At 44.6% G+C, this 20,411-nt stretch overlaps 1 protein-coding gene across 2 annotated transcripts in view; it reads left to right on the top strand.

The window, feature by feature from the left end:
* The first annotated feature begins 12,399 nt into the window (after positions 1-12,399).
* The window catches only part of LOC147027096 (uncharacterized), a 547,644-nt gene continuing 539,632 nt past the window's right edge, over positions 12,400-20,411 (top strand). For both annotated transcript variants that reach the window (XM_085883264.1, XM_085883263.1), the window contains exon 1: positions 12,400-12,622. In XM_085883264.1, coding sequence (XP_085739390.1) covers positions 12,523-12,622 — 100 coding nt within the window. In that variant the 5' untranslated portion in view covers positions 12,400-12,522. The remainder of the gene's footprint in view (positions 12,623-20,411) is intronic.

Below are 20,411 nucleotides of genomic sequence, written 5' to 3'. Positions count from 1 at the left end.
AGGCGGTCCCTTCGGGTGGGTGCCTGGAATGTCCTATCCCTAAGAGAGGATGATCACCTGTCTCTGTTATCATCTGAGCTCAAGTGTTTGGACATCGGGATTGCAGCTCTCTCTGAGGTTCGGAGACCGGATTGCGGCGAGATAATGTTGGGTGGTTACACCTACTATTGGTCTGGTCGCCCTGATGGTTACCATACCCAAGGAGTTGCTGTAGCTGTGTCCAAAAAGCTGACCCCAATGATAATTGAGGTAACACCGGTCAACGAGCGTATAATGAGATTAAAGATTCGTCACTCCTGAGGTGTCATTTCCTTGGTCTCTGTTTATGCTCCGACTGAGGCGAGTGATCTCACCGTGAAGGATGCATTCTACGCCACACTCGAGTCTGTGGTTGATCAGTGCCCGAGACGAGATACACTTCTCGTCTTGGGGGATTTCAATGCATCGACTGGAACGGATAGGGATGGTTATGAGGTGTGTGTTGGTCCCCATGGGTCAGGAACTATGAACCAGAATAGCACTAAGTTCCTTGACTTTGCAAGAAGTCATGGACTTAGGGTGGCTGGTTCATGGTTTCAGCGCCCACAAGCTCATCGCTGGACTTGGGATTCCAATGCTGGCGGTGTGGCAAAGGAGATTGACCATGTCCTCATTGACGGTCGTTGGAGGATGATCCAGAACTGCAGGGTCTACCGGAGAGCTCAGTTCCTCAATACTGACCACAGGCTTGTTGTAGCAACTCTAAAGCTGCACCTTAAATCCTGGAGAAAGGTACCATCCCAGCATCAGCTGGATGTTGCCAAGCTCAGGGATGAGGGAGTAGCTGAGGAGTTTGCGAACAGGCTGAGTGGACACTTGGGGGGTCTGGGTGCTTTGGGGGGTCCTGAAGAGTTGTGGAGCGCCTTCAAGACCACCGTCCTTGATGTTGCCGGTGGATGTCTTGGAGCTCACCGCAGGGCAAAGAAGAATTTTGTCTCTCAAGGAACACTGGATACCATTGACCAGAGTCGCAGGGCCAGGCTGAATGGCAGAGCTGAGCTGTTCAGGGAGCTGAGGCGTAAAACTGTACGTGCACTGAGGGTGGACAAGGAAGCCTATGTGCGAGGAATCTGTGAGGGGGTAGAGCATCACCTGTGGACAGGTGATTCTCGTCCCGCTTACAGGGGAATTCACGCATTACGTTCATCCAAGCCCATCCCTCGGAGCCCTGCAGTTCGAGCAGAGAGTGGTAGGCTCTTGACAGAGGAGTCTGAAGTGAAGGCCCGCTGGGCCGGTTACTTTGAGCGGTTGTACCAGGCTGATCCCCAGCTGTCGAGTTGGACGTCAAGGGTGTTACAATCCCTGTTGCCGACCCTCGAATCAACTGTGGTCCACCTTCGCTTGTGGAAACACGGGCTGCGGTGAACCAGTTGAAACGGGGCAAAGCTCCAGGGATTTGTGGCATCCATGCTGAACTTCTCAAGGCTGGTGGAAATGCTGCACTCGTGTCGTTGCATGCAGTTTTGTGCTCTGCCTGGAACACAGGCATCATCCCAACTGACTGGAAGAGGGGCCTTGTTGTTCCTCTCTGGAAAGGGAAGGGTGATCGCCAAGACTGCAACAACTACCGAGGGGTGACGCTGCTCTCAGTGCGGGCAAGGTCTTTGCTCGGATAATTATTGATAGGGTTCGCCACCATCTGCTTGAGCACCAGCGTCCAGAGCAGTCAGGCGTTACACCAAAGAGGTCAACGATTGACCGTATCCTTGCCCTTCGTGTCCTCACCGAATGCAGACGAGAGTTTCGGCAGGGGCTGCTTGCAGCCTATGTTGATCTCTGTAAAGCGTTCGATTCAGTGAATCGGGATCTCCTCTGGAGGATTCTTGGTCTTCGTGGGGTGCCACCAAAACCAATCGATCTGATGTCTGAACTCTACTCTGGTACTGAGAGTGCTGTGAAGTGTGGTGGTACCATCTCTGACTTATTTCCAGTTGTTACTGGAGTTCGTCAGGGATGTGTACTTACCCCCACACTTTTCAGCACTTGTATGGACTGGATTTTAGGGAGGATGTCGGAGAGATCAAGTTGCGGTGCATCGTTTGGGAATGTCAATATCTCGGACCTTGATTTTGCAGATGATGCAGTCATCTTTGCGGAGACTTTAGACATCCTTTTGGGGGCCCCCGAGGTGCTGAATGAGGAGTCGGAGCCGCTGGGATTACGGGTTTCTTGGGTCAAAACTAAGATCCAGGCTTTCGGTGACATCTTGGATGCTGCTATCCTATCTGTGTCTGTTTGTGGTGAGGATCCTGAGGTCGTGGAGAGATTCACTTACCTTGGCAGTGATATTCATGTCTCTGCTGGCTGCGAGTCAGAGGTCAATAGACGTCTGGGTCGGGCCTGGGGAGTCATGGATTCACTGGATCATGGGGTGTCGCACTGCCGGTACCTGTGCGGGAGGACGAAAGTCCGAGTCTTCAGGTCCTTGGTACTTCCAGTCTTGCTCTATGGGTGCGAGACTTGGACTCTGACCAAGGATCTGAGACGGAGACTTAATTCCTTTGGTACCAGGTCTCTTCGGAGAATCCTTGGCTATCGCTGGTCGGATTTTGTGTCCAACGAGCGGTTGCTGAGAGAGACTTGGATGAGATTTGTTACCTGCATAGTCCGTGAGTGTCAGTTGCGGCTGTATGGACATGTGGCTCGTTTTCCTGATGCTGATCCTGCTCACCAGATTCTCTCAGCGAGGGAGTCTCATGAGTGGAGGAGGCCAGTGGGCTGACCACGTGCCTCGTGGTTGCAGCAGGTTGACCATCATCTCAAGGAGATGGGGATGGGCCTGGCATCTGCCTGGGGGATGGCCAGACAGAGGCCCCTGGAGTACTGGCGGAAAGTGGATGCAGCGACCCGCTGTTCTGGCACATGCTCCCATACCTGACCTGACCTTTTATTTCAAACAAACAGCATCTCAACAACCACGACATCCCCACCACAGCGCCAATCACACTACAACCACGCCACCTCCACCACCTACGCTACCACATCTTCGCCACTCACTATTCAATAAGCACCGTGCGGTCACGATCTACGAGGAAGAACAAAAACCACCAACGATGCTCGTGGGCTTTTCCCACAATTTTTCCCCGCGCTTGGTGTGAAGGAAGGGGGAAGGGCAGCTCGCCGCCGATTGGTGGATGAACAGCGTGAGGCAGTCGGGGTGAGGGAACGCCCCTTTTCGGGAACCTTCTCGAAGGAAGGTGGAGCCGAAAACAGAGCGGGGCGAATGGGCGGAGCCGGCCCCTACAAAAGGGATGAACGAGTTGGTTCGGGGGTTTTTTGGTTGGTTGCTCGGTTGGTTCAGAGTTGTGTGGAGTTCGGAGTGAGCCTTCTGGTTCGGGTCGCGAGCTCGTGGTTCCTGCCCTGTTCGGTGATCATCGCGCAGGCCCTGGGACCCCATGTGCGAGCGCGGGAAGTAGCGCCGAACGAGCCCCGTCCGTTCCCCCAAGAGCCCCGTCCGAGCTGTCGGGCGGACGACGCGAGCTACGCGCGGGAGAAGGACTCGACGCACCCAGGGAAGTCGCGACTTCCTATTCTTTTGGTATTTGTGTAAATGTGTGTGTGTGTGTGTGTGTGTGGCGCCAGTCTGCCAAGTAGAATCACACAAGTGTTCCTGGGCTCGTGTAAATAATAATTATAGTCGGTTGTAGCTCTGCATTGTGTCCTTGCTTTTGTTTTATGTGCATTTTTCTTTTGCTGTAATATATGTGCTTCCATGTGTCGTGCAAAAAAGTGCGGCTTGTTGAACTTGTTCCTTGTTTCGCTGTGTCCTTTCCTTTGTTTGAATTTCCATCTTGCATCAAGTAAGGGATTGGTGGTGGGTGTAAGTTCCCGGTAACTAATCTGAACCGTCAAGGTCGACGATAACTCTGCTCGGTTATCCCTGTAGTACGGAACGAGCCGCTAAAGCGGTTCGTGTCCGGAGTAGACCTGTGGCGAGGTACGATCGCCTGATTAACCATCCGCATAGGTACTTAGGTAGGTCGAGTTTGGCGAACAACCCTATCCTACGCGGGTGGCCGATTGGCACGATTGTGGTGAGGTTAAACCCCCACCCGTGACGAGCTCCTGGCGTTGTTCTGAGAGGTTCACAACTGAATTGTCCGTTCCGGTGGGCGAGGCGGCCGCCATTCGAGTCAAGCGGCCGATCGCACGCCGGCGGGCGCGAATTCGCAGCAATACATTACCAGGCCATGTGTAACCGGAATAAACCCAGGTCAACAGTGACAAAAAAATTCCCCTGAAAAAAACTTTCTTTTCAGTGAAGATAGCTGTCAATTGCGGTTGACTACTAGATTCCTTTGTATTCCCTGGTTGGAATCGATTCTGCCACCACTATTAAGCACTCAAACAAGCACTCCAACCAAACAGTTGATAAGGAACAGTTGGCTGGGGCATGCTAAACACCATTCAGAGACATCTGAAGTATCAAACAATATGCGAGTTGGTCAAAGGAACACTTGTTTTTTTCGCAGCTGGAACTGCTGCTCAGTTCAAATCCACATTTAAATTTTGAAATTTGGTTCAGGTTAAGAGATTCTGGAGCATATCACATTTCAGCTGTAATGCTTTTCAACATCCATAAAGTTTTATGGGGATGGAGAGGGGAGGAGGTAAGTGTGAGGTTGAGTGACTTCTTTAATCAAAGAAAGTGGAGTATTAATTACGGGAAGGCAGATGTTTGGTGGAACGTTAATGACAATTCATACTGTTTCATCAAAATGATTCTGCATAGAATATCAGTGAAGATGGAAACAAAATAATGTCTGCAATCCATTTTCTACCGGTCATACTACACACCCCATCTGGCGATAAACACTGTCCGGACACTTCCGGATACCCACATTGTTTTACACTGGGCGTTTCCGGTCATCTCCGGATGGTGTTAAGAGATTCGAGAGCTCATTGCATTTGCAGAAATGAAAGAAAGCCACAAACAATGGCGTCTCCGGGCGTTGAAAAGCATTGCGATGCATACAGTGATTCGTAGGCATGATGATCAGGCATTCAATACGAGTGAGTAAAGTGAAAAAAAAATTTGAGTGCTTTATCATCACAAAACCATTGTAGCCTGTTCTAAGTCAAGACATTGTTGAGCAATTCAAACAAAATGGCAAATTAAGACCCCAGCAAGGGAGATCAGGCTGACTCATTGGGTTGACCAATAATAAAGCCTTGACAAAGGATAATTAAAGGCCATAAATTGTCTTCAAAAGGGGTGTTTAAATTTACCCACTCAGTTTTCATTCACGCACTCTAGTGGAGTCATTTTAGTATTTGTGCATTTTTTTAGGCCGCTGGGTTTATGGTTTTGGTGTGATGAAGGAGACACACACACACTGACATTTATTAGTATCACTGGGTTAATGGTGAGCTGCCCTCACTCCACCCCACTGCTTTACACCCATTGGCCGGAGAGCTGGCCTGACTCCATCCCAATAAAATCATACGCCACCATTGCATGAAGCAGCACAGATCGGCAGGCCTCAGGCCTTGGGTCTGGGTGTTAATCCATAGCTCAGTACAATTAGAATGATCACAGATATATAACCACGATGTATTATATATATATATATATATATATATATATATATATATATATATATATATATATATATATATATATATATATATATATATATATATATATATGCACAGAAGCCATGTGCATGTTTTTGCTTCATGTATGTATATCGCGTTTTTTGTAAAATCATTATGGGCACCGAACGCCGAAGGATGACAGGACGAGTCAATCCCACCTGTTATTAATTCAACAGCTGAGGGGATTTAAACTCAGGATCCTAGGATCCCAAGCCCACCAACCAAATAAACAAACATTCATTGGGACAGGTAGGGGACATGTATTGCGAAGCAATTCTCGCTTTTGTTACAAATGACATCACGGCGATGGATAATAATACACGCATGCGCACATGCAGTTGATGGTGAGAGTCTCACCTGCAGCGATACAGGGATTTGCACGGCTGGCAGTTACGGGATGCAATTGAGCGCACATATGCATACCGTGCGTACACAAATCAAATCAACAAGTTAGCTTGTTTCCTCAACGGCACATATTGTTTGTCCAAATTGTTTACTATTTCTCATTGTGTCCATGCAATAGCGCAATCTGTTTTTGGCAAAAGGGGTGGCATTCGTGAAAAGCGCACAAGATTCCAAACAAAATGCAGGAGAATAATACATTTTAGCAGAAACTGCACTCTCCCGTTATACAAATAAGCGACTTCAATGTGAAGAACAAGCAGTTTTAATATATAACTGTGTCGTTGATGTTACCAAACGAGCTACACACACAATGATCTACCAGCAGCGCAGTGGCCCAGCTGCTGTGTTGATGTGGCATGGCCATGATGGGCTGACTGGTCTCCACCTGCGTCTAATTTCCTTGTGCAACGTTTGGGCCTAACTGAATATGCGTGTCTGCTGTTGTGCTAAAGGTTAAATTCCACAACAGCTTTAATCTATATCTTGCTAAATCTTGTGCAACAACAACAAAAACAAACTCTCTGTTCATAAAGATTAAAATCCCAGCTCACTGTTTCCTTGCTTCATCTAGAATAAATCTGCCAAACGACTCTAACTCAGTTTGGTGACGTATTGCTCCGACGTCCATGATGGTTATTGTGCATGTGCACAATCCACACCACGTTGCTTCCTTTTCTGCTTGACACGTCATGACGCTTTGCCATGTGCGCCAATTGAAACGGAGATGTGTGTGTATAATTTGTTGTACGTGTATGTTTTATTTTGACCAAATACCCAACCTTTGCTTTAGATGACGTGACAAAGATTTTTTTTTCAATCATGAAGTACCGGGAGTGCGATTGTATCGTCTCAAGAACATACAGGTCATTAAAAGTTCAACGTTTATGAATCCATCCATTGTGACCATACTCTGTACAGAGCGTTGGTGCTGCTTTAGCAGTCTCCTTGGCTATTGGACACAATCCTGGATGGGTCGCCACTCCGACACAGGATACCAGAAAGTTGGCACTCATTTTGCCAACCTCAGAAGGATGACAGGACGAGTCAACCCCACCTGTTATTAATTCAACAGCTGAGGGGGATTTAAACTCAGGATCCTAGGATCCCAAGCCCACCACCCTTACCATTAAGCCAACACCAGACATGTTTATGAATGTTTCTTCCAAATTCATAATGTAAACATGATACATCCCATACTTTTTCAGCCAACATGGTTTCACCAGGAATTGTTAATCCATGTTTTCCCAGGAATTGGTAACCAGAGTTCATCAGGAATTGGATACCAGGTTTTCCCAGGAATTTGTAACCTGCAGGTTTCACCAGGAATTGGTAACCAGGGTTCACCAGAAATTTGTAATCTGCAGGTTTCACAGGGAACTGGTAACCTGCAGGTTTCACCGGGAATTGGAAACCAGGTTTCACTAAGAATTGGTAACCAGGCTTTCCCAGGAATTGATAAACTGCAGATTTCACCAGGAATTGGAAACCAGGCTTCACCACGGATTGGAAACCAGGCTTTTCCAGGAATTGGTAACCAGGCTTTCCCATCAATCAGAAACCAGGCTTTCCCAGGAATTTGTAACCTGCAGGTTTCACTCAGAATTAGTAACTAGGCTTTCTCCAGGAATTGGAAACCAGGTTTCACCATGAATTGTTAATCCAGGTTTTCCCACGAATTGGTAACCTGCAGGTTTCACCAGGAATTGGTAACCTGCATGTTTCACCAGGAATTGGTAACCAGGCTTTCCCATCAATCAGAAACCAGGCTTTCCCAGGAATTGGTAACCAGGTTTCACCATGAATTGTTAATCCAGGTTTTCCCACTAATTGGTAACCTGCAGGTTTCACCAGAAATTGGTAACCCGTAGGTTTCACCATGAATTGGCAACCTGTAGGTTTCACCATGAATTGGCAACCTGTAGGTTTCACCATGAATTGGTAACCAGGTTTTACCAAGAATTGGTAACCTGTAGGTTTCACCATGAATTGGCAACCAGACTTTCCCAGGAATTGTTAACTAGGTTTCACCAGGAGTTGATAAGCTGGTTTTACCATGAAATCACCTTTTGTGCAGGTGCTTTGATGTTAGACGTGATTTTTTTAGAACTCCTTTGAAGTGTTTCCAAAATACGTTGCAGTTGTCGAGTTGTTTGAGTGAGGCTTTCAAGTTGTTCGAGAGATTTTGCTGTTTCGTTCCTGATACAAATTCTGTCATTTTTATTTTCCTTTCACTCCATCGATTTTCACTCCATTTCACTCCATTTCACATCAGGAGCCAAATATGTGTTTGCATCTAGGTAGATGTAATAGCCTCAAACACAGTAGTGCAGTCTTCTCCAAAATGTCACAATAAGAACAGTCTAAAGCAGATGAGACATGGGAAAAATCTGCACTTGCAGGTTTTGAGGGTTAGTATCACGTTTTCCATTGATGTCCTGATACCTTTTTGGTAAAACATTAGTGTGTGTGTGTGTGTGTTTTGTTGGTTGTTAACTTCATACATATGAGGGTTTCAGAAGGTGGAATGGAGTCCTCCCAGGTCTCAAAGTATCAACTTCCGTGTGTGTGTGTGTGTGTGTGTGTGTGTGTGTGTGTGTGTGTGTGTTGGTGTGTGTGCACACGTGTGACTGACGTTATCAATCTTGGAGTGCAGGATAGAGAATACATCCCTCTTGCTCACTTCCACCCCTCAGGGCAGTTTGCAGCATAAAATCCATGATGACTTTATGGAATACACTTTTGGTGTTCAGAATTTCTGTTGCAGATGATGGAGTGAAGAACGCTGCTGATTGCCCTGTTTGGGATGGATTATAGTGAGCAGGATTTGCTTTCCAGCCAACACTAATGTCAATTTAAAAAAATTGTGCACTTAGCCTCAGGCAATGTTTCATTCAGATGCACTAACTTCTTCAGTCCCATTTCATGAGGAAGTTTGTGGATCATGAGTGAAGCATTGTCTGAAATTGTCTGCTCTTTCTGTTTGATTTAAAATTAAACGAGCTGTACTTTATACTACTCATTGGTTGGCTGTATCCTTATTGTTGAACAATTGATAATTCCAAATACATAAACCTAGTATCATTGCGTGTGTTTGTGTGTGTGTGTGTGTGTATGTTTTACATTTTTTTAGAGGTTAGGGTTCTAAAACACACACACACATACCACAAACATCTCTTCAGACTGAAGGTGACATGACATTAAACATCATGCACTTCACACACCACTTCACCTCCACTTCCGCAAGGCCACTCAGATCTTTTTAAAGATTGAGATTCAAATTTTACAAGTAAAGGAACGCGGAGCCGCCAACCATGGTTTCACTCTTATTTGGGCTCATCAGAAAAAGCAAACAACACAATTTTTCTTGTGACCACAAATCAAGTCCATTCAATTATACATTAAACCCCATGAATTGAGGAAGCAGAAAGGCACAGATTGTGTCCCATATCAGCTATTGCTGTATGATCTGCTAACAACAATGGTCATCCGCCACACGAGCACATTGTCTCTGCCCTGATAGGCACCAGTTAGGAGGTGGAGTTGTGGTCAGGTGTGATTTCAATAAGCCAGAAACGGCACTTCTGACCTGAAAGGAACATGACGCACAACATCATGCCCATGCGTACATTTAGTGTCATGCTGCATTTGAGTCATGTCGCCTTTTATATATACTAGCAGGGGTACCCAGCGTTAGGCGGAAGAAAAATTGAGAGTGGGAGCAGGAGAGTTGGAGGATCGGTGGGGGAAGGGGTTTTGGAGAGTTAGAGGGCCAGGGTGTAGGATAATTGCAGGGCCTGGGAGGGGGGGGGGCAAGAGAGCCGATGGGCCAAAGACTGGAAGGACAGGAGAAGTGCTGGTGTAGGGGTGGGGGCAATGGCTGGGCTGGGAAGGCAGGGAGGATGGCGCGGTTAGACCAGGTTAACAACTGTTGAACCCCACACTCCACAATCCTGAGGGGGTTGTATAAACAGGGCTCAAACTCCAGACATGGAGCCTTTCCACCCAAACACAAACACCCTGGCAGTTTGCAGTCAAAATTAATTGGCGACACGATTGCTCAAGACGGAAAGGAAACTCTTAAAAAAAAAAAAAAAAAAAAACTGCAAATGAACATAACCAACCCAAACTTTCAGGAAGTCTCCAGCCATTCTCACTGTAATTCCCTCAATATAATTTAAGCATCATAACCTCGAGCTGTGTCGCTCTGAACGTGTGCGACCGTTAATAACCGAGACCTTTTTTTGTCTTTCAAAAACATTGCACACAATCAAGAAACGCATGATTGCAAAAAAAAAAAAAAAATCAAAGCCTCTTTCATTAAATAAAATAAAATAAAAACCTCCATGGTTTACATTGCACGATGGTTGTGAGTCTATGCTCAAATAAAAACAATCCTACCCATGTTTGCAAATTTTTTTATTATTATGTTAGCATTCAAGTTTTCTTGAGGGGAAGAAACTGTTGATGTTGTTGAACGTTAACGTCGTCCTCATTCTTGGTTCGTGGACCACAGGTAAATTTTCACTTCATTCAGCACTCTTGGGTGATCAATATGAAGTGCCATAGCATTTCATGAATTTTTCCCACGGTGATGTTGAGAGAGGTGCTTGCACATTATAAGGCAGTCAGAATAGTTATTTGATCATTCAATGACAATTTATTTGCACTTTGCAAAGTAAAATGATGTTCCTTAACTTGGATTGTATGCATTGGAAGATTATTAAGAATTTTAAATTTGTTTTGCTATTTTGAAACTTGTTTGTTTACAAGAGTTGAATTTCTACCAGGTGTATTTGTTCCATTTATTACCTCCGCCACCGAAGGGGAAGGAGGTCAAGTTTTCACCCCTTCCTGTCTGTTTGTCTGTGTACAGGATGTCTCAAGAAATTGCGGACGGATCCGGACGAAACTTGCTGGACACGTTGGGTGTGTGACTAGGAAGAATTGATTCAATTTTGGTGAAGATTCGGATGCGGATCTGATAATTTTTTGAGTGATTCTTCGCCATTGAGAGATACGGCTAAACCGATATATACCACGATATCTCAAAAAGTTGTGGACAGATTCGAATTAAACTTGGTGGACCCTTTGTGTGTGCGACAAAGACGAAGTGATTCGATTTTGGTGAAGATCCAAATATGAATCTGGATATGAGGTTTATTTAATTTTTAAAGTCATTCTTCACCATTGAGAGACGTGGCCAAAAACGATATACAGCGTGATATTTCAAAAACGTATTGGGCCCAATATGTTCTCCTGTATCAGGCATTACGTGGCGGTGGTATGCGCTCTACCGAGTGCCCTTCCAGTCCCAATTACAATTCATGTGAGTTTTTTAATGGTTAGCTTATACTTAATCGATATATTCACAAGGTAGGGTTTTTATTCTAACGAGAAAAGCTCTCGGTGGAGCACATACCCCAAACCAGGCTGAACAGATTACGTTTCTATCCCACTGATAGGCTGGATCTGCATCCGGACCTGAACCAAAATGCAATCGGCTTGTTATTGTCACCTACCCAACTCATCCCCCAAGTTTTGTCTGAATCCGTCCACAACTTTTTAAAATATCATGCTCTATTGTATATCGTTTTTGGCTCTATCTGTCAATGGTGGAGAATCGCTCAAATTTTTTTCTAGTATCCGGATACTAATCTTATCCAAAATTGAATTACTTCGTCCTTGTCAAACACCCAACCTGTCCATAAGATTCGTCGAAATCCGTCCATAACTTTTTAAGATATTGTGCTATGTATCGTTTTCAGTCCGATCTCTCAATGGTGAAGAATATTCTTGTATCCAGATCTGGATCTTTAACAAAATCAAATCAATTTGTCTCTCTCACACATACAACCTGTCCACCAAGTTTCGGCCAAATCCATCCATAACCTTTTGAGATATCCTGCTTACGGACAAGCAGACAGGCAAGCAGGGGTGAAAACATAATTAACTTCCCTCCACCTGTGGTGGTGGAGGGAACACATTCGGTGAGTACCTGAGTATATTCAAGCGAAGTCATTTAGATGCTAGCTAATTAGATACCAAATAAAATCCTGTTTATATTGTAATTGTTTCTCATTTATAATCAACATATCTTCTAGATTTGGCTCACTTTAACGCATTGAAGGGAAGTTTCAATCTTGTTCCATTCCATGATTTATCGCTAGCAGGTAACAAATATTGCAGTTGTGATCACGATACAGAAGAAAAACATTTTCTGATGGTGTAGTTGAGCATTAATGCAAAGCGGATAGGTGGGAGGGTTGAGATTGCGGGAGGAGCGAACTTTCCATCTCTCTCTATCTTCGTCCCAAATCCAGACAATTTGAATCCCCCAGAGCACTGTTGGGGCAGACCGACCGTCCCACGAGCCCCCTTTCCCATGTGGCTTCCTCGGTCAGTGCCAGGTCTTCACCGATAGCACATTTCCATTGTAAAGAGCCAAGTCTCGCGTGCTTTTTTTGCAACACAATCGACACGATGCCTGACAAGTGGAAATGTAAACGATTTTTGGCGGATGCTGGTTTGGCTTTCCTCACACTCTCCCTTTTCCTTCGTCAAATTTCACGCATTGATGCAGGTAAGGCACTGAAAAGCTGAACGCACAAATGAGAGCTGCTTTCGAGTGTGAAACTTAATCTTTCGATGCTACTGTGTCGATGATATCTCATGATTGATTTGTTATTGGTATTTTGCAGTTGATCTGCCAATTCCAATTTTATTGAGGCTTTGTTTTGTTTGATAAACCCATGTAAACTACCAGATTTTACTGTCTATTTTTATTGACCAAATCTTTTATTCAATCCAATATCCAGAAGAATGATTTCTCAAATATATATATATATATATATATATATATATATATATATATATATATATATATATATATATATATATATATATATATTCATTAGAAAAGCCTGCATTACATGTCTTTCTTTTTGTGTAGATGCTCTGAACTTTTGCCAAGCATTCCAATTTCACCGCTGCAGGCTTTACTGCAGCGCTATCACAAACTACTAAATTGGAGTGCTGATGTTGTCTGCCTTGTCCATGTTATCAAATTGAATGATCGCTCAGATAGCGACAAGAAACAATTAAAAGAGCACAATAAAATGTGTTGGGACATGTCGATGGCACTGATAAAAGAAGACTGCATATGCGCTTCATAAACCTGCCACACGTGGAATTGTGATGCTCTCATCTAGACATTGAAAAATGTTAATTTTTGTTATGATTTTGTAACTTTGTGTTGTTCTTGAAAGAGTTTTAAAGATATTTGCCTCAATTGCTCTGGATAATTGCTTGTGGTGCATCATTTGCCCAAGGGCTGAAAGTCCACATGATTTTTCATGGCTTGTCTACTAAACCTCGCTGCAATCAACCTCGTTTCCAAACTGATGTCATTTTGTTGCTTCTCTTGCACATTTCTGCGGACAGCCCATCTGCGTATGCATTGCAAGGCAGCGGAGAGCCACAGGGGACTTTTCAATGTGCAATTATGCCATTGATTTGTGTTTTGTGTGCACAAACTCGCTGAACTATCGAGATCATCAGCCGAGTATTTCTTTCCAGTGATTCGAGCCCTGAAGCGTGTAAGAACTTGCAGTCAGTGTGCTTATGTGAGGGGCTTGGAACGCAGTGCTTTTTATGTTCTGTGCAAAGAGCTGGTCCATCGGATTAAATCCGGGAAGTTAGTAAAGTCGATGTAGTTTAAAAAAAATTGAGATTCTGAAGAAGTTTTGAAGAATGGATAAAATTTTCTCTTGTCGGACGATGTCGGTATCTCATCCTTTCGAGTCAAGGCTTTGCTGAAGTGGGCGCAGAGTTGTGGAATCTTGGTCTTCCATTTCATTACCTTGAATCTGAAGATGTACAGTGTAAATGCTTGTCACCTCTTTCATTGACAAGATGGCCTAGTGGTATGCAATGGTAAAGTCGCCTCTAAGTTAGCTGGCTTGGGTTCAAATCCTGACCCAGTAATAAACTCTCATCCTGGTGCTCTGCAGGCAGGATGAATCATCCATATATGTGCCGTCCTTGGATGGACGTTAAATGGGATTTCCATCTTCCGGCATTCGTTGATGGACGTTAAAGATCATCTGGTGTCATAAGTGAATAGTTGGCGACATATTGCCGGCACCTGGCCTGACCAATTCCTGCCCTAAGCAACAGAGGGCATTGCATCAGTGGCAGAGCTGTGTCCTCAGCCAATGATGCTACCCCACGTACTGTCTTGTTCTTTCCACTTGAATTATTAACTGGCTTGTCAGCAACATTTGTCATTTGAGGCCTGGTCGATTCCTGCAATTTTTTTATGACGTGACATTTTTCTCTTTTTCTATTTCTGCTCACTTGGGTTTTGTATTCCCTTTCCCCTGTTAAGTATGCAGCAATAGTATTTTTCTCCAATGAGGAATTCGAAGATGGGGTGGGATGGTGGAGGAGAGAAGGAGGGGGGTGGGGATGACAATGATAAAGGGATGATGAAGAAATAGCAGAGAAAACGGTTTGTGGAGTTGTGGAGAGGACAGACCATCAAAAATGCCACAGTTCTTGCAGCCATTACATGCACAGTGTGTTCAATGAAATGATGACACATTTACAATTGCGATTAAATCCAACAGGATGTTGCAGAGCAAGCACACTTACCTTTTAGATGTTTTGCCTGGCTTTGATTCCCAATCTGACAATAAACTTACGGAGTAGTGCTTTGTGGCACAAATTATGCCATCCCTCAATTCAACATTAACCTGCAGGTGTCCCATCTGCTTGCATTATTTAGTGGACTCCAATTATCCCATGGTGTCTTTCGTATTCTGAAAGATTAGGTACGTTATCCCTGGCACCCTGAACGAATACCAATTTTTTTGCCGCCTTAGGTGTAATTGTAAGGCCTAATCAACCTGTTCGTGAATGGCGTATGCCCAAAGCATTCCCTGAAAATAACAACTAATGCCTAACTAATCATTCCCACATGTACTGAGGAATAATTTAATTTTAACGGAGAAGTAGGAGAAGTAAGTGTAATAGCGGTTGCAATTGCAATTTGAAACTTTTCCAAAGTATTAATCAAATGTAAACAAGACTTGACCGCTTTTTCACAAAAATAATCATTTTTTTTTGTAATGCAGAAATCTGGGCTCATGGGGGAATAAAGGACAGAGGGCAAAGACTTTACATGCTGACGGAGGGCCAAAGGGGAACAGAGAGACACAGACATGAGTGTTTGAGTGGCAGAAAGGAAATCGGTGGGGGATGGACCAGTCATCAAGAGTAGAAGACATCAGCTGTAGGAATGGGTGAAAGCTTAAGTTGACAACATTGTCAGCACTCTTGAAACACTGAGGAAGAGTCTTGAGACAACAAGGTGTGTGAGTATGGAAGAACGTGTCTCACCCGAGCGGCCCTGGAAGTACAGAGGGATGAGAAATTGGGACGAGTGAGGTCAGAAGTGATGTGATATTTTAATATATGGCCGTACAATGTAATATATGGTGCTAACATATCATGGCTTATCGACATGCAAAGACAATATAACTGCAATAATCTTGTGCGCCACCTTGAATTGTCTTGTTGTCTTGTTGTCTTGTTGATGTTTGCATGTAACATTCGGCATTGCTTCTTATTGTGGAGCCTTTCATTTTTTTTAAAGGATTGTTACATATTTAATAGTGCCGTCACATCATAGTTGCCATGTTTCTATCTCTCAGTCATTAATATGTTTGCTGGTTTGCATCATTGCTGGGAACGAGCAAGTTGGATCTACCTGCACATGATTCTAAACGGGGTAGGGATGGAGTAAGCAAAAACGCAAATGGCAGCTTCTGTCATCGAGCCAGAAAGCTGGGAGCAACAATTCCCATCTATTGCCACATCTGATGCAATTTGATTGCTCTAATGGTGGTGAGGTGCTGCATTTGATACTATTTGTTAGATATATGGCGCTTATTGATGCCTAGTGACCATAATGAACAGTTGTATTGATGTCAAAGCCATTGAACAATTGCAAATTATTAGTAGGATGCCGCTGCACTGCTAACATAGTTTCCCCTATGGGTTACGGCAGGAATTTGGTATTTGTTCAGGGTGACAGCGCCAACGAGCCTACTCTTTGTGAAAGACAACACAGGGTCATTAACGTCCACCTGCTAATGCTAGTAGATAGGACACTCAGCTTAATTTCCACACAAAGGACAGTGCGCTCATTGATGAAATGCACTGTCTGTGAAGTATCAAACCGAGACTTTACAGCGTCAGTTTGGCAATGATATTTGTTCATGCATGCCAGAGTGCCTGGAGTAATTTTGATGCATTTATTAAATTAATTCCCTTTTTTGTCCCCAAAACATACGTACATATAAACATACATCCACGGTATTGCGGGAATAGCGCCACCTTAGGTGGTATCACAGTATTACAAATCATCATCTTCATAATATGATGGAACCTTCTCAAAATTATGATATGGATGGAGTATGACATGTTGTGATTTATAAAATTTCTTTCAAAAATGTCAAAAGTTATAAAGTGCATTTCAAAGAATATGTTGCAGTACATTGCCCACCGAAGGCGGGCTGAGAAGGTGCTCCTTCCCGCCCGGAGGGTGGGAGCACTCACTCGTGAATCTCATTGTTGTTTGCGTGAATTACATTCAAGCGTTCACCTTGACAGGTTTTTAAACTTTTATTTTTTAAAAAAATGCTATTCCCCGAATCTCATTAGGTGCAAAAGAGTCAAACAAGACTGGCGTAAAGTTTTACACAACCAAGTGTTTTGGTTCGTTGGGATACTGCCCTGTGAACATCGATCTGCATTCCTCAGTAATTGCAACGGAAATAGCAAGGCACAAGTTTCCAATGCCTTTTGATATGTGCTGTTATTTAACACCCACCAGTGACAGATGTAAGTGTGGGCACAGCCTAATTAACACTCCCTGTGTCTTCACACATGTAATTTGCGTGTATTCATTTACACGTTTCAGGTTTTCAACACCGATCCTGAGGATGCCCTCACTGTATTGTAAAACTGTTATGCTAAATTCAGGTTTTATTGCATTCTTTTTTTCTCTTTAAAGCTATTGAGCAATTAAGTGATCAGCCTGGTGTTGGCTTCACGGTTCGGGTGGCTGGCTTGGGATCTTAGTGTCCTGAATGTGAACCTCTGTTGGCTGCACAATTAATACCAGGTGGGGTTGAGTCAGTCTGTCATCCTTCTGAGGTTGACGAAATGAGTACCAGTGTTCTGGTAATCGTGGCACAGCATCAGCGGCACAGCCACGCCCTCAGCAAATGATGTGTTACATATGAAGGAGGAGGGAGGAGCTAAGTGATACCTGTACGTATTGGTATTGAAAGTTATTTTATGATCAATCCCAAGGGATCATCAGAGTATTGCATTGTTTTGCAGACTATTAAAACCAAGGTAGTGATAGCCCAGGTTAAACCCACGATGATAACAGACAAAATCTGTAGTCTTTAATATACTTCAAAGTATTAGATCACTTTTTCCACAGGAATTGGCACCTGACTTAAACGTTGTTTTTAAAATTCAAACTTTCTGGGAAATAACTACTCCCATGGAATCTTCTCTTCATGGCCCGAATGTAAAGAAAGACTATTCACCAAACATGAGTCACATTACAAATATGGTGGTTACAACTCAGTTAGGGCCTGACTGCAAATGACAGCATACATCTAGGATGAAATTCCTTGTCAGCAAAGCTTCAGGAGGGCAGTTGACAGTTTTATCCTACTTATTGGGATTTAAACCCTGAAAGGTAAACTATTTACGTTTGGCAATCCAAGATGGCTGCCAGTGCACTGGATAGACTGAACATCTGTGCACCACAGTGCAAATGGTTGAAGAGAAGGCCGAGCTGTATTTTCAAATCGCTGTGTTGCTGAAGCTCAAATAGCAAATAGTTGAAAATAGACATTGATAATGAAGTCTCATGGGAAAGCAAATGTGGTAGTAATGCTTTAGTCTGTTGGGAGGCCTCGGAGGAGGTCAATGGTCACATGTTCAAAGGTGAGGTTAAAGTCAAATGACATAAAATAAGTTTTCTGCAATGCCACTGGACAAGATGAATGGATAGAACAATACAAAGGCAAAGGATTCTGCTGGAGCAATATGGCAGGCAGAGAACCCAGCGGCATTGAAAAGATGGGTGGTGTCAAGCACAGAGTATGCAAGGCCACAAGCACAATTTGAAAGGCAGCATTCTCCAGATGACTGCTGATTTTAGAAACCACGAACAATGGCTTTTAACACATCAATCCGTCAAGACAGACATCAATAAACTCTGCACCACAATTGCATCAATGGGCAACCCTTTTGTCGAGTAATCACGTTCAAAAGCCCGAACCTCCAGACCCGAGCGACATCGAAACGTTGCAAAACAAAACCGATTCCTACCTTTAAAAACTTTCTCACTGAGTGCAATGCCTGGTGTTGGCTTCATGGTTAGGGTGGCCAGCTTAAGATCTTAGGGTTCTGAGTTCCAGCGCCGTTTGCTGCTGAATTAACACCAGATGGGGTTGACTCAGCCTGTCATCCTTCTGAGGTCAGTGAAAGGAGTACCTGTGCACTGGTAGAGGGGCACAGCGTCAGCTGCACAGCCACACTTCCAAGAAATGATAGCTACCTGGCAGCCAAGCTGCCATACGCAGGAAGAGAACTGAGTGCAACATTCGGGAGCGAAAAGGATATGATGATGTTGGCAGCTGATTAGGGCCTTGATGACATTGCTGCAACACTTCCACTTCCGGATTTGTTCCATCATCACCTCATGTGAGACGGTTTGCTATGACAACTTCTCAAGGACGTTGCATACAAGGAGGCTGTGCCCGAGCACGCAGCTCGCTTGATGAGCTGTTCCAAGCTACGTGGCCCAAATCTCTCCAAGTCTATCACCGAGTTTGTGACTGATCTGTTGAATGTGCTCCTGAACATGATGTCACTGTGTCAAACTAGTCCGACCGGCGAGAATGGTGGAATTGAGTGTGGTCGCGGAAGGAGGATGCCGGTATGTTGACCGAGGCCCAAGAGAAAGAGCAGTCAAGCAGGTGGAGCTCATGCAGCACTCGGAGTGAGCTCGCCATCGGGCCGAACGAAGTGCTTCAGGTGGTGGGGCAGGATGCACTCGGTCTCCTGTTGATGTGCAGGAGCGCATGGTCCCAGTTTCTGAGCTGGCAGTTCCTGCTGTTCTGCTTCTACAGGTCCATTTCCGAAGCCCGTTTGTAAGGCCTGAGCACACGGACCACAGCGGTGCTCGCTCTGCGCACTATACTCTCAGGTACTGCTCAATGATTATCTTGGATTTGGCTTTTGCAATGGAATGCTTGAAGATGTGGAAGTTGTTCATCTTGAATGGCTCATGGATCGACACAATCTTCTCCATAATAATGTCCTTCAGATTCATTGTGGTACTTGCACCTCATTCATTCCGGTGAGGTCGGTCAAGAAGAGGTACAGAAAGGGAGAGAGATTAGTTTGAGGTGTCGAGTTGGTCACTTGCTCACCCGATGCAAGACGGTGGGCTTACATTGGTCCCAATGAAGGAGAGGGGATGGGGAGAAAGAAGAGGGGGGGGTGGGGTAGAGGGTGTCATGCACAGTGGAAAAGAGAAGTGAAAATGGTGAATGCCTGCAGTGCTTTTGAGGAAAGCGTGAAATGGGAGTCAGTAACCCAGTCATAAAAAGGACAATGGCTTATTGATGATGCTTTGTGCATTCAAAGTGAATGAATTAGATTGAGGGGAAGCAAGCGATAGATGGTGTAAAGCAGTGTGTTGTGGTTGGTGTGTCCAGGAAACCTCTGCTATTTGGTCCACTTGTCACCCCGCAATGTGTTTACAACCTTGCTTATCCTTGCAGATTCGGTCTTTGCTCATGAATTTCCCAGACTTGCCAACCTGCTAGCCCTTGAATCTCTCAGTTTTTGTAGCCCTTGGGAGAGGTGTGGTTTGGGGACTGAGCAGTTAGTACCTGCACTCTCGAATGCTGCTTTAGCCTCTTGGAGGGCTGTCTCGTCATTGGTCCATCAATGTTCATTGGCTAAGTCCAGCTCCTGCAGCGCTGCCATCACCTGAATCAGGGCATCGGTTGTTGAGGCCGTCGGTGGAGGCTCACCCATCTGCCTCTGCTCTGGTCTGCACTGCTTGATGATGCTGTTGGTTTTGTAACTGCTGCACAGGTCTGTGATGCTTTATGCTGCTGTACCATTGGGTTTTTAATGGTTGTCTTGTAATGTTGAGTGCAATGTTGAGTGTTATAAAGCATGCACGGATGCACTGCAGAGAAAGAGACAGACAGACAGACAGACAGACAGACAGACAGACAGACAGACAGACAGACAGAGATATATAC

The sequence above is a fragment of the Eptatretus burgeri genome, chromosome 5 (assembly GCF_056783735.1).
Source record: "Eptatretus burgeri isolate ZD-2024b chromosome 5, Ebu_testis_v1, whole genome shotgun sequence".
Taxonomy (NCBI): Eukaryota; Metazoa; Chordata; class Myxini; order Myxiniformes; family Myxinidae; genus Eptatretus; species Eptatretus burgeri.
The sequence above is the reverse complement of the archived record's forward strand: the minus strand, read 5'-3'. Positions and strand labels throughout refer to the sequence as shown.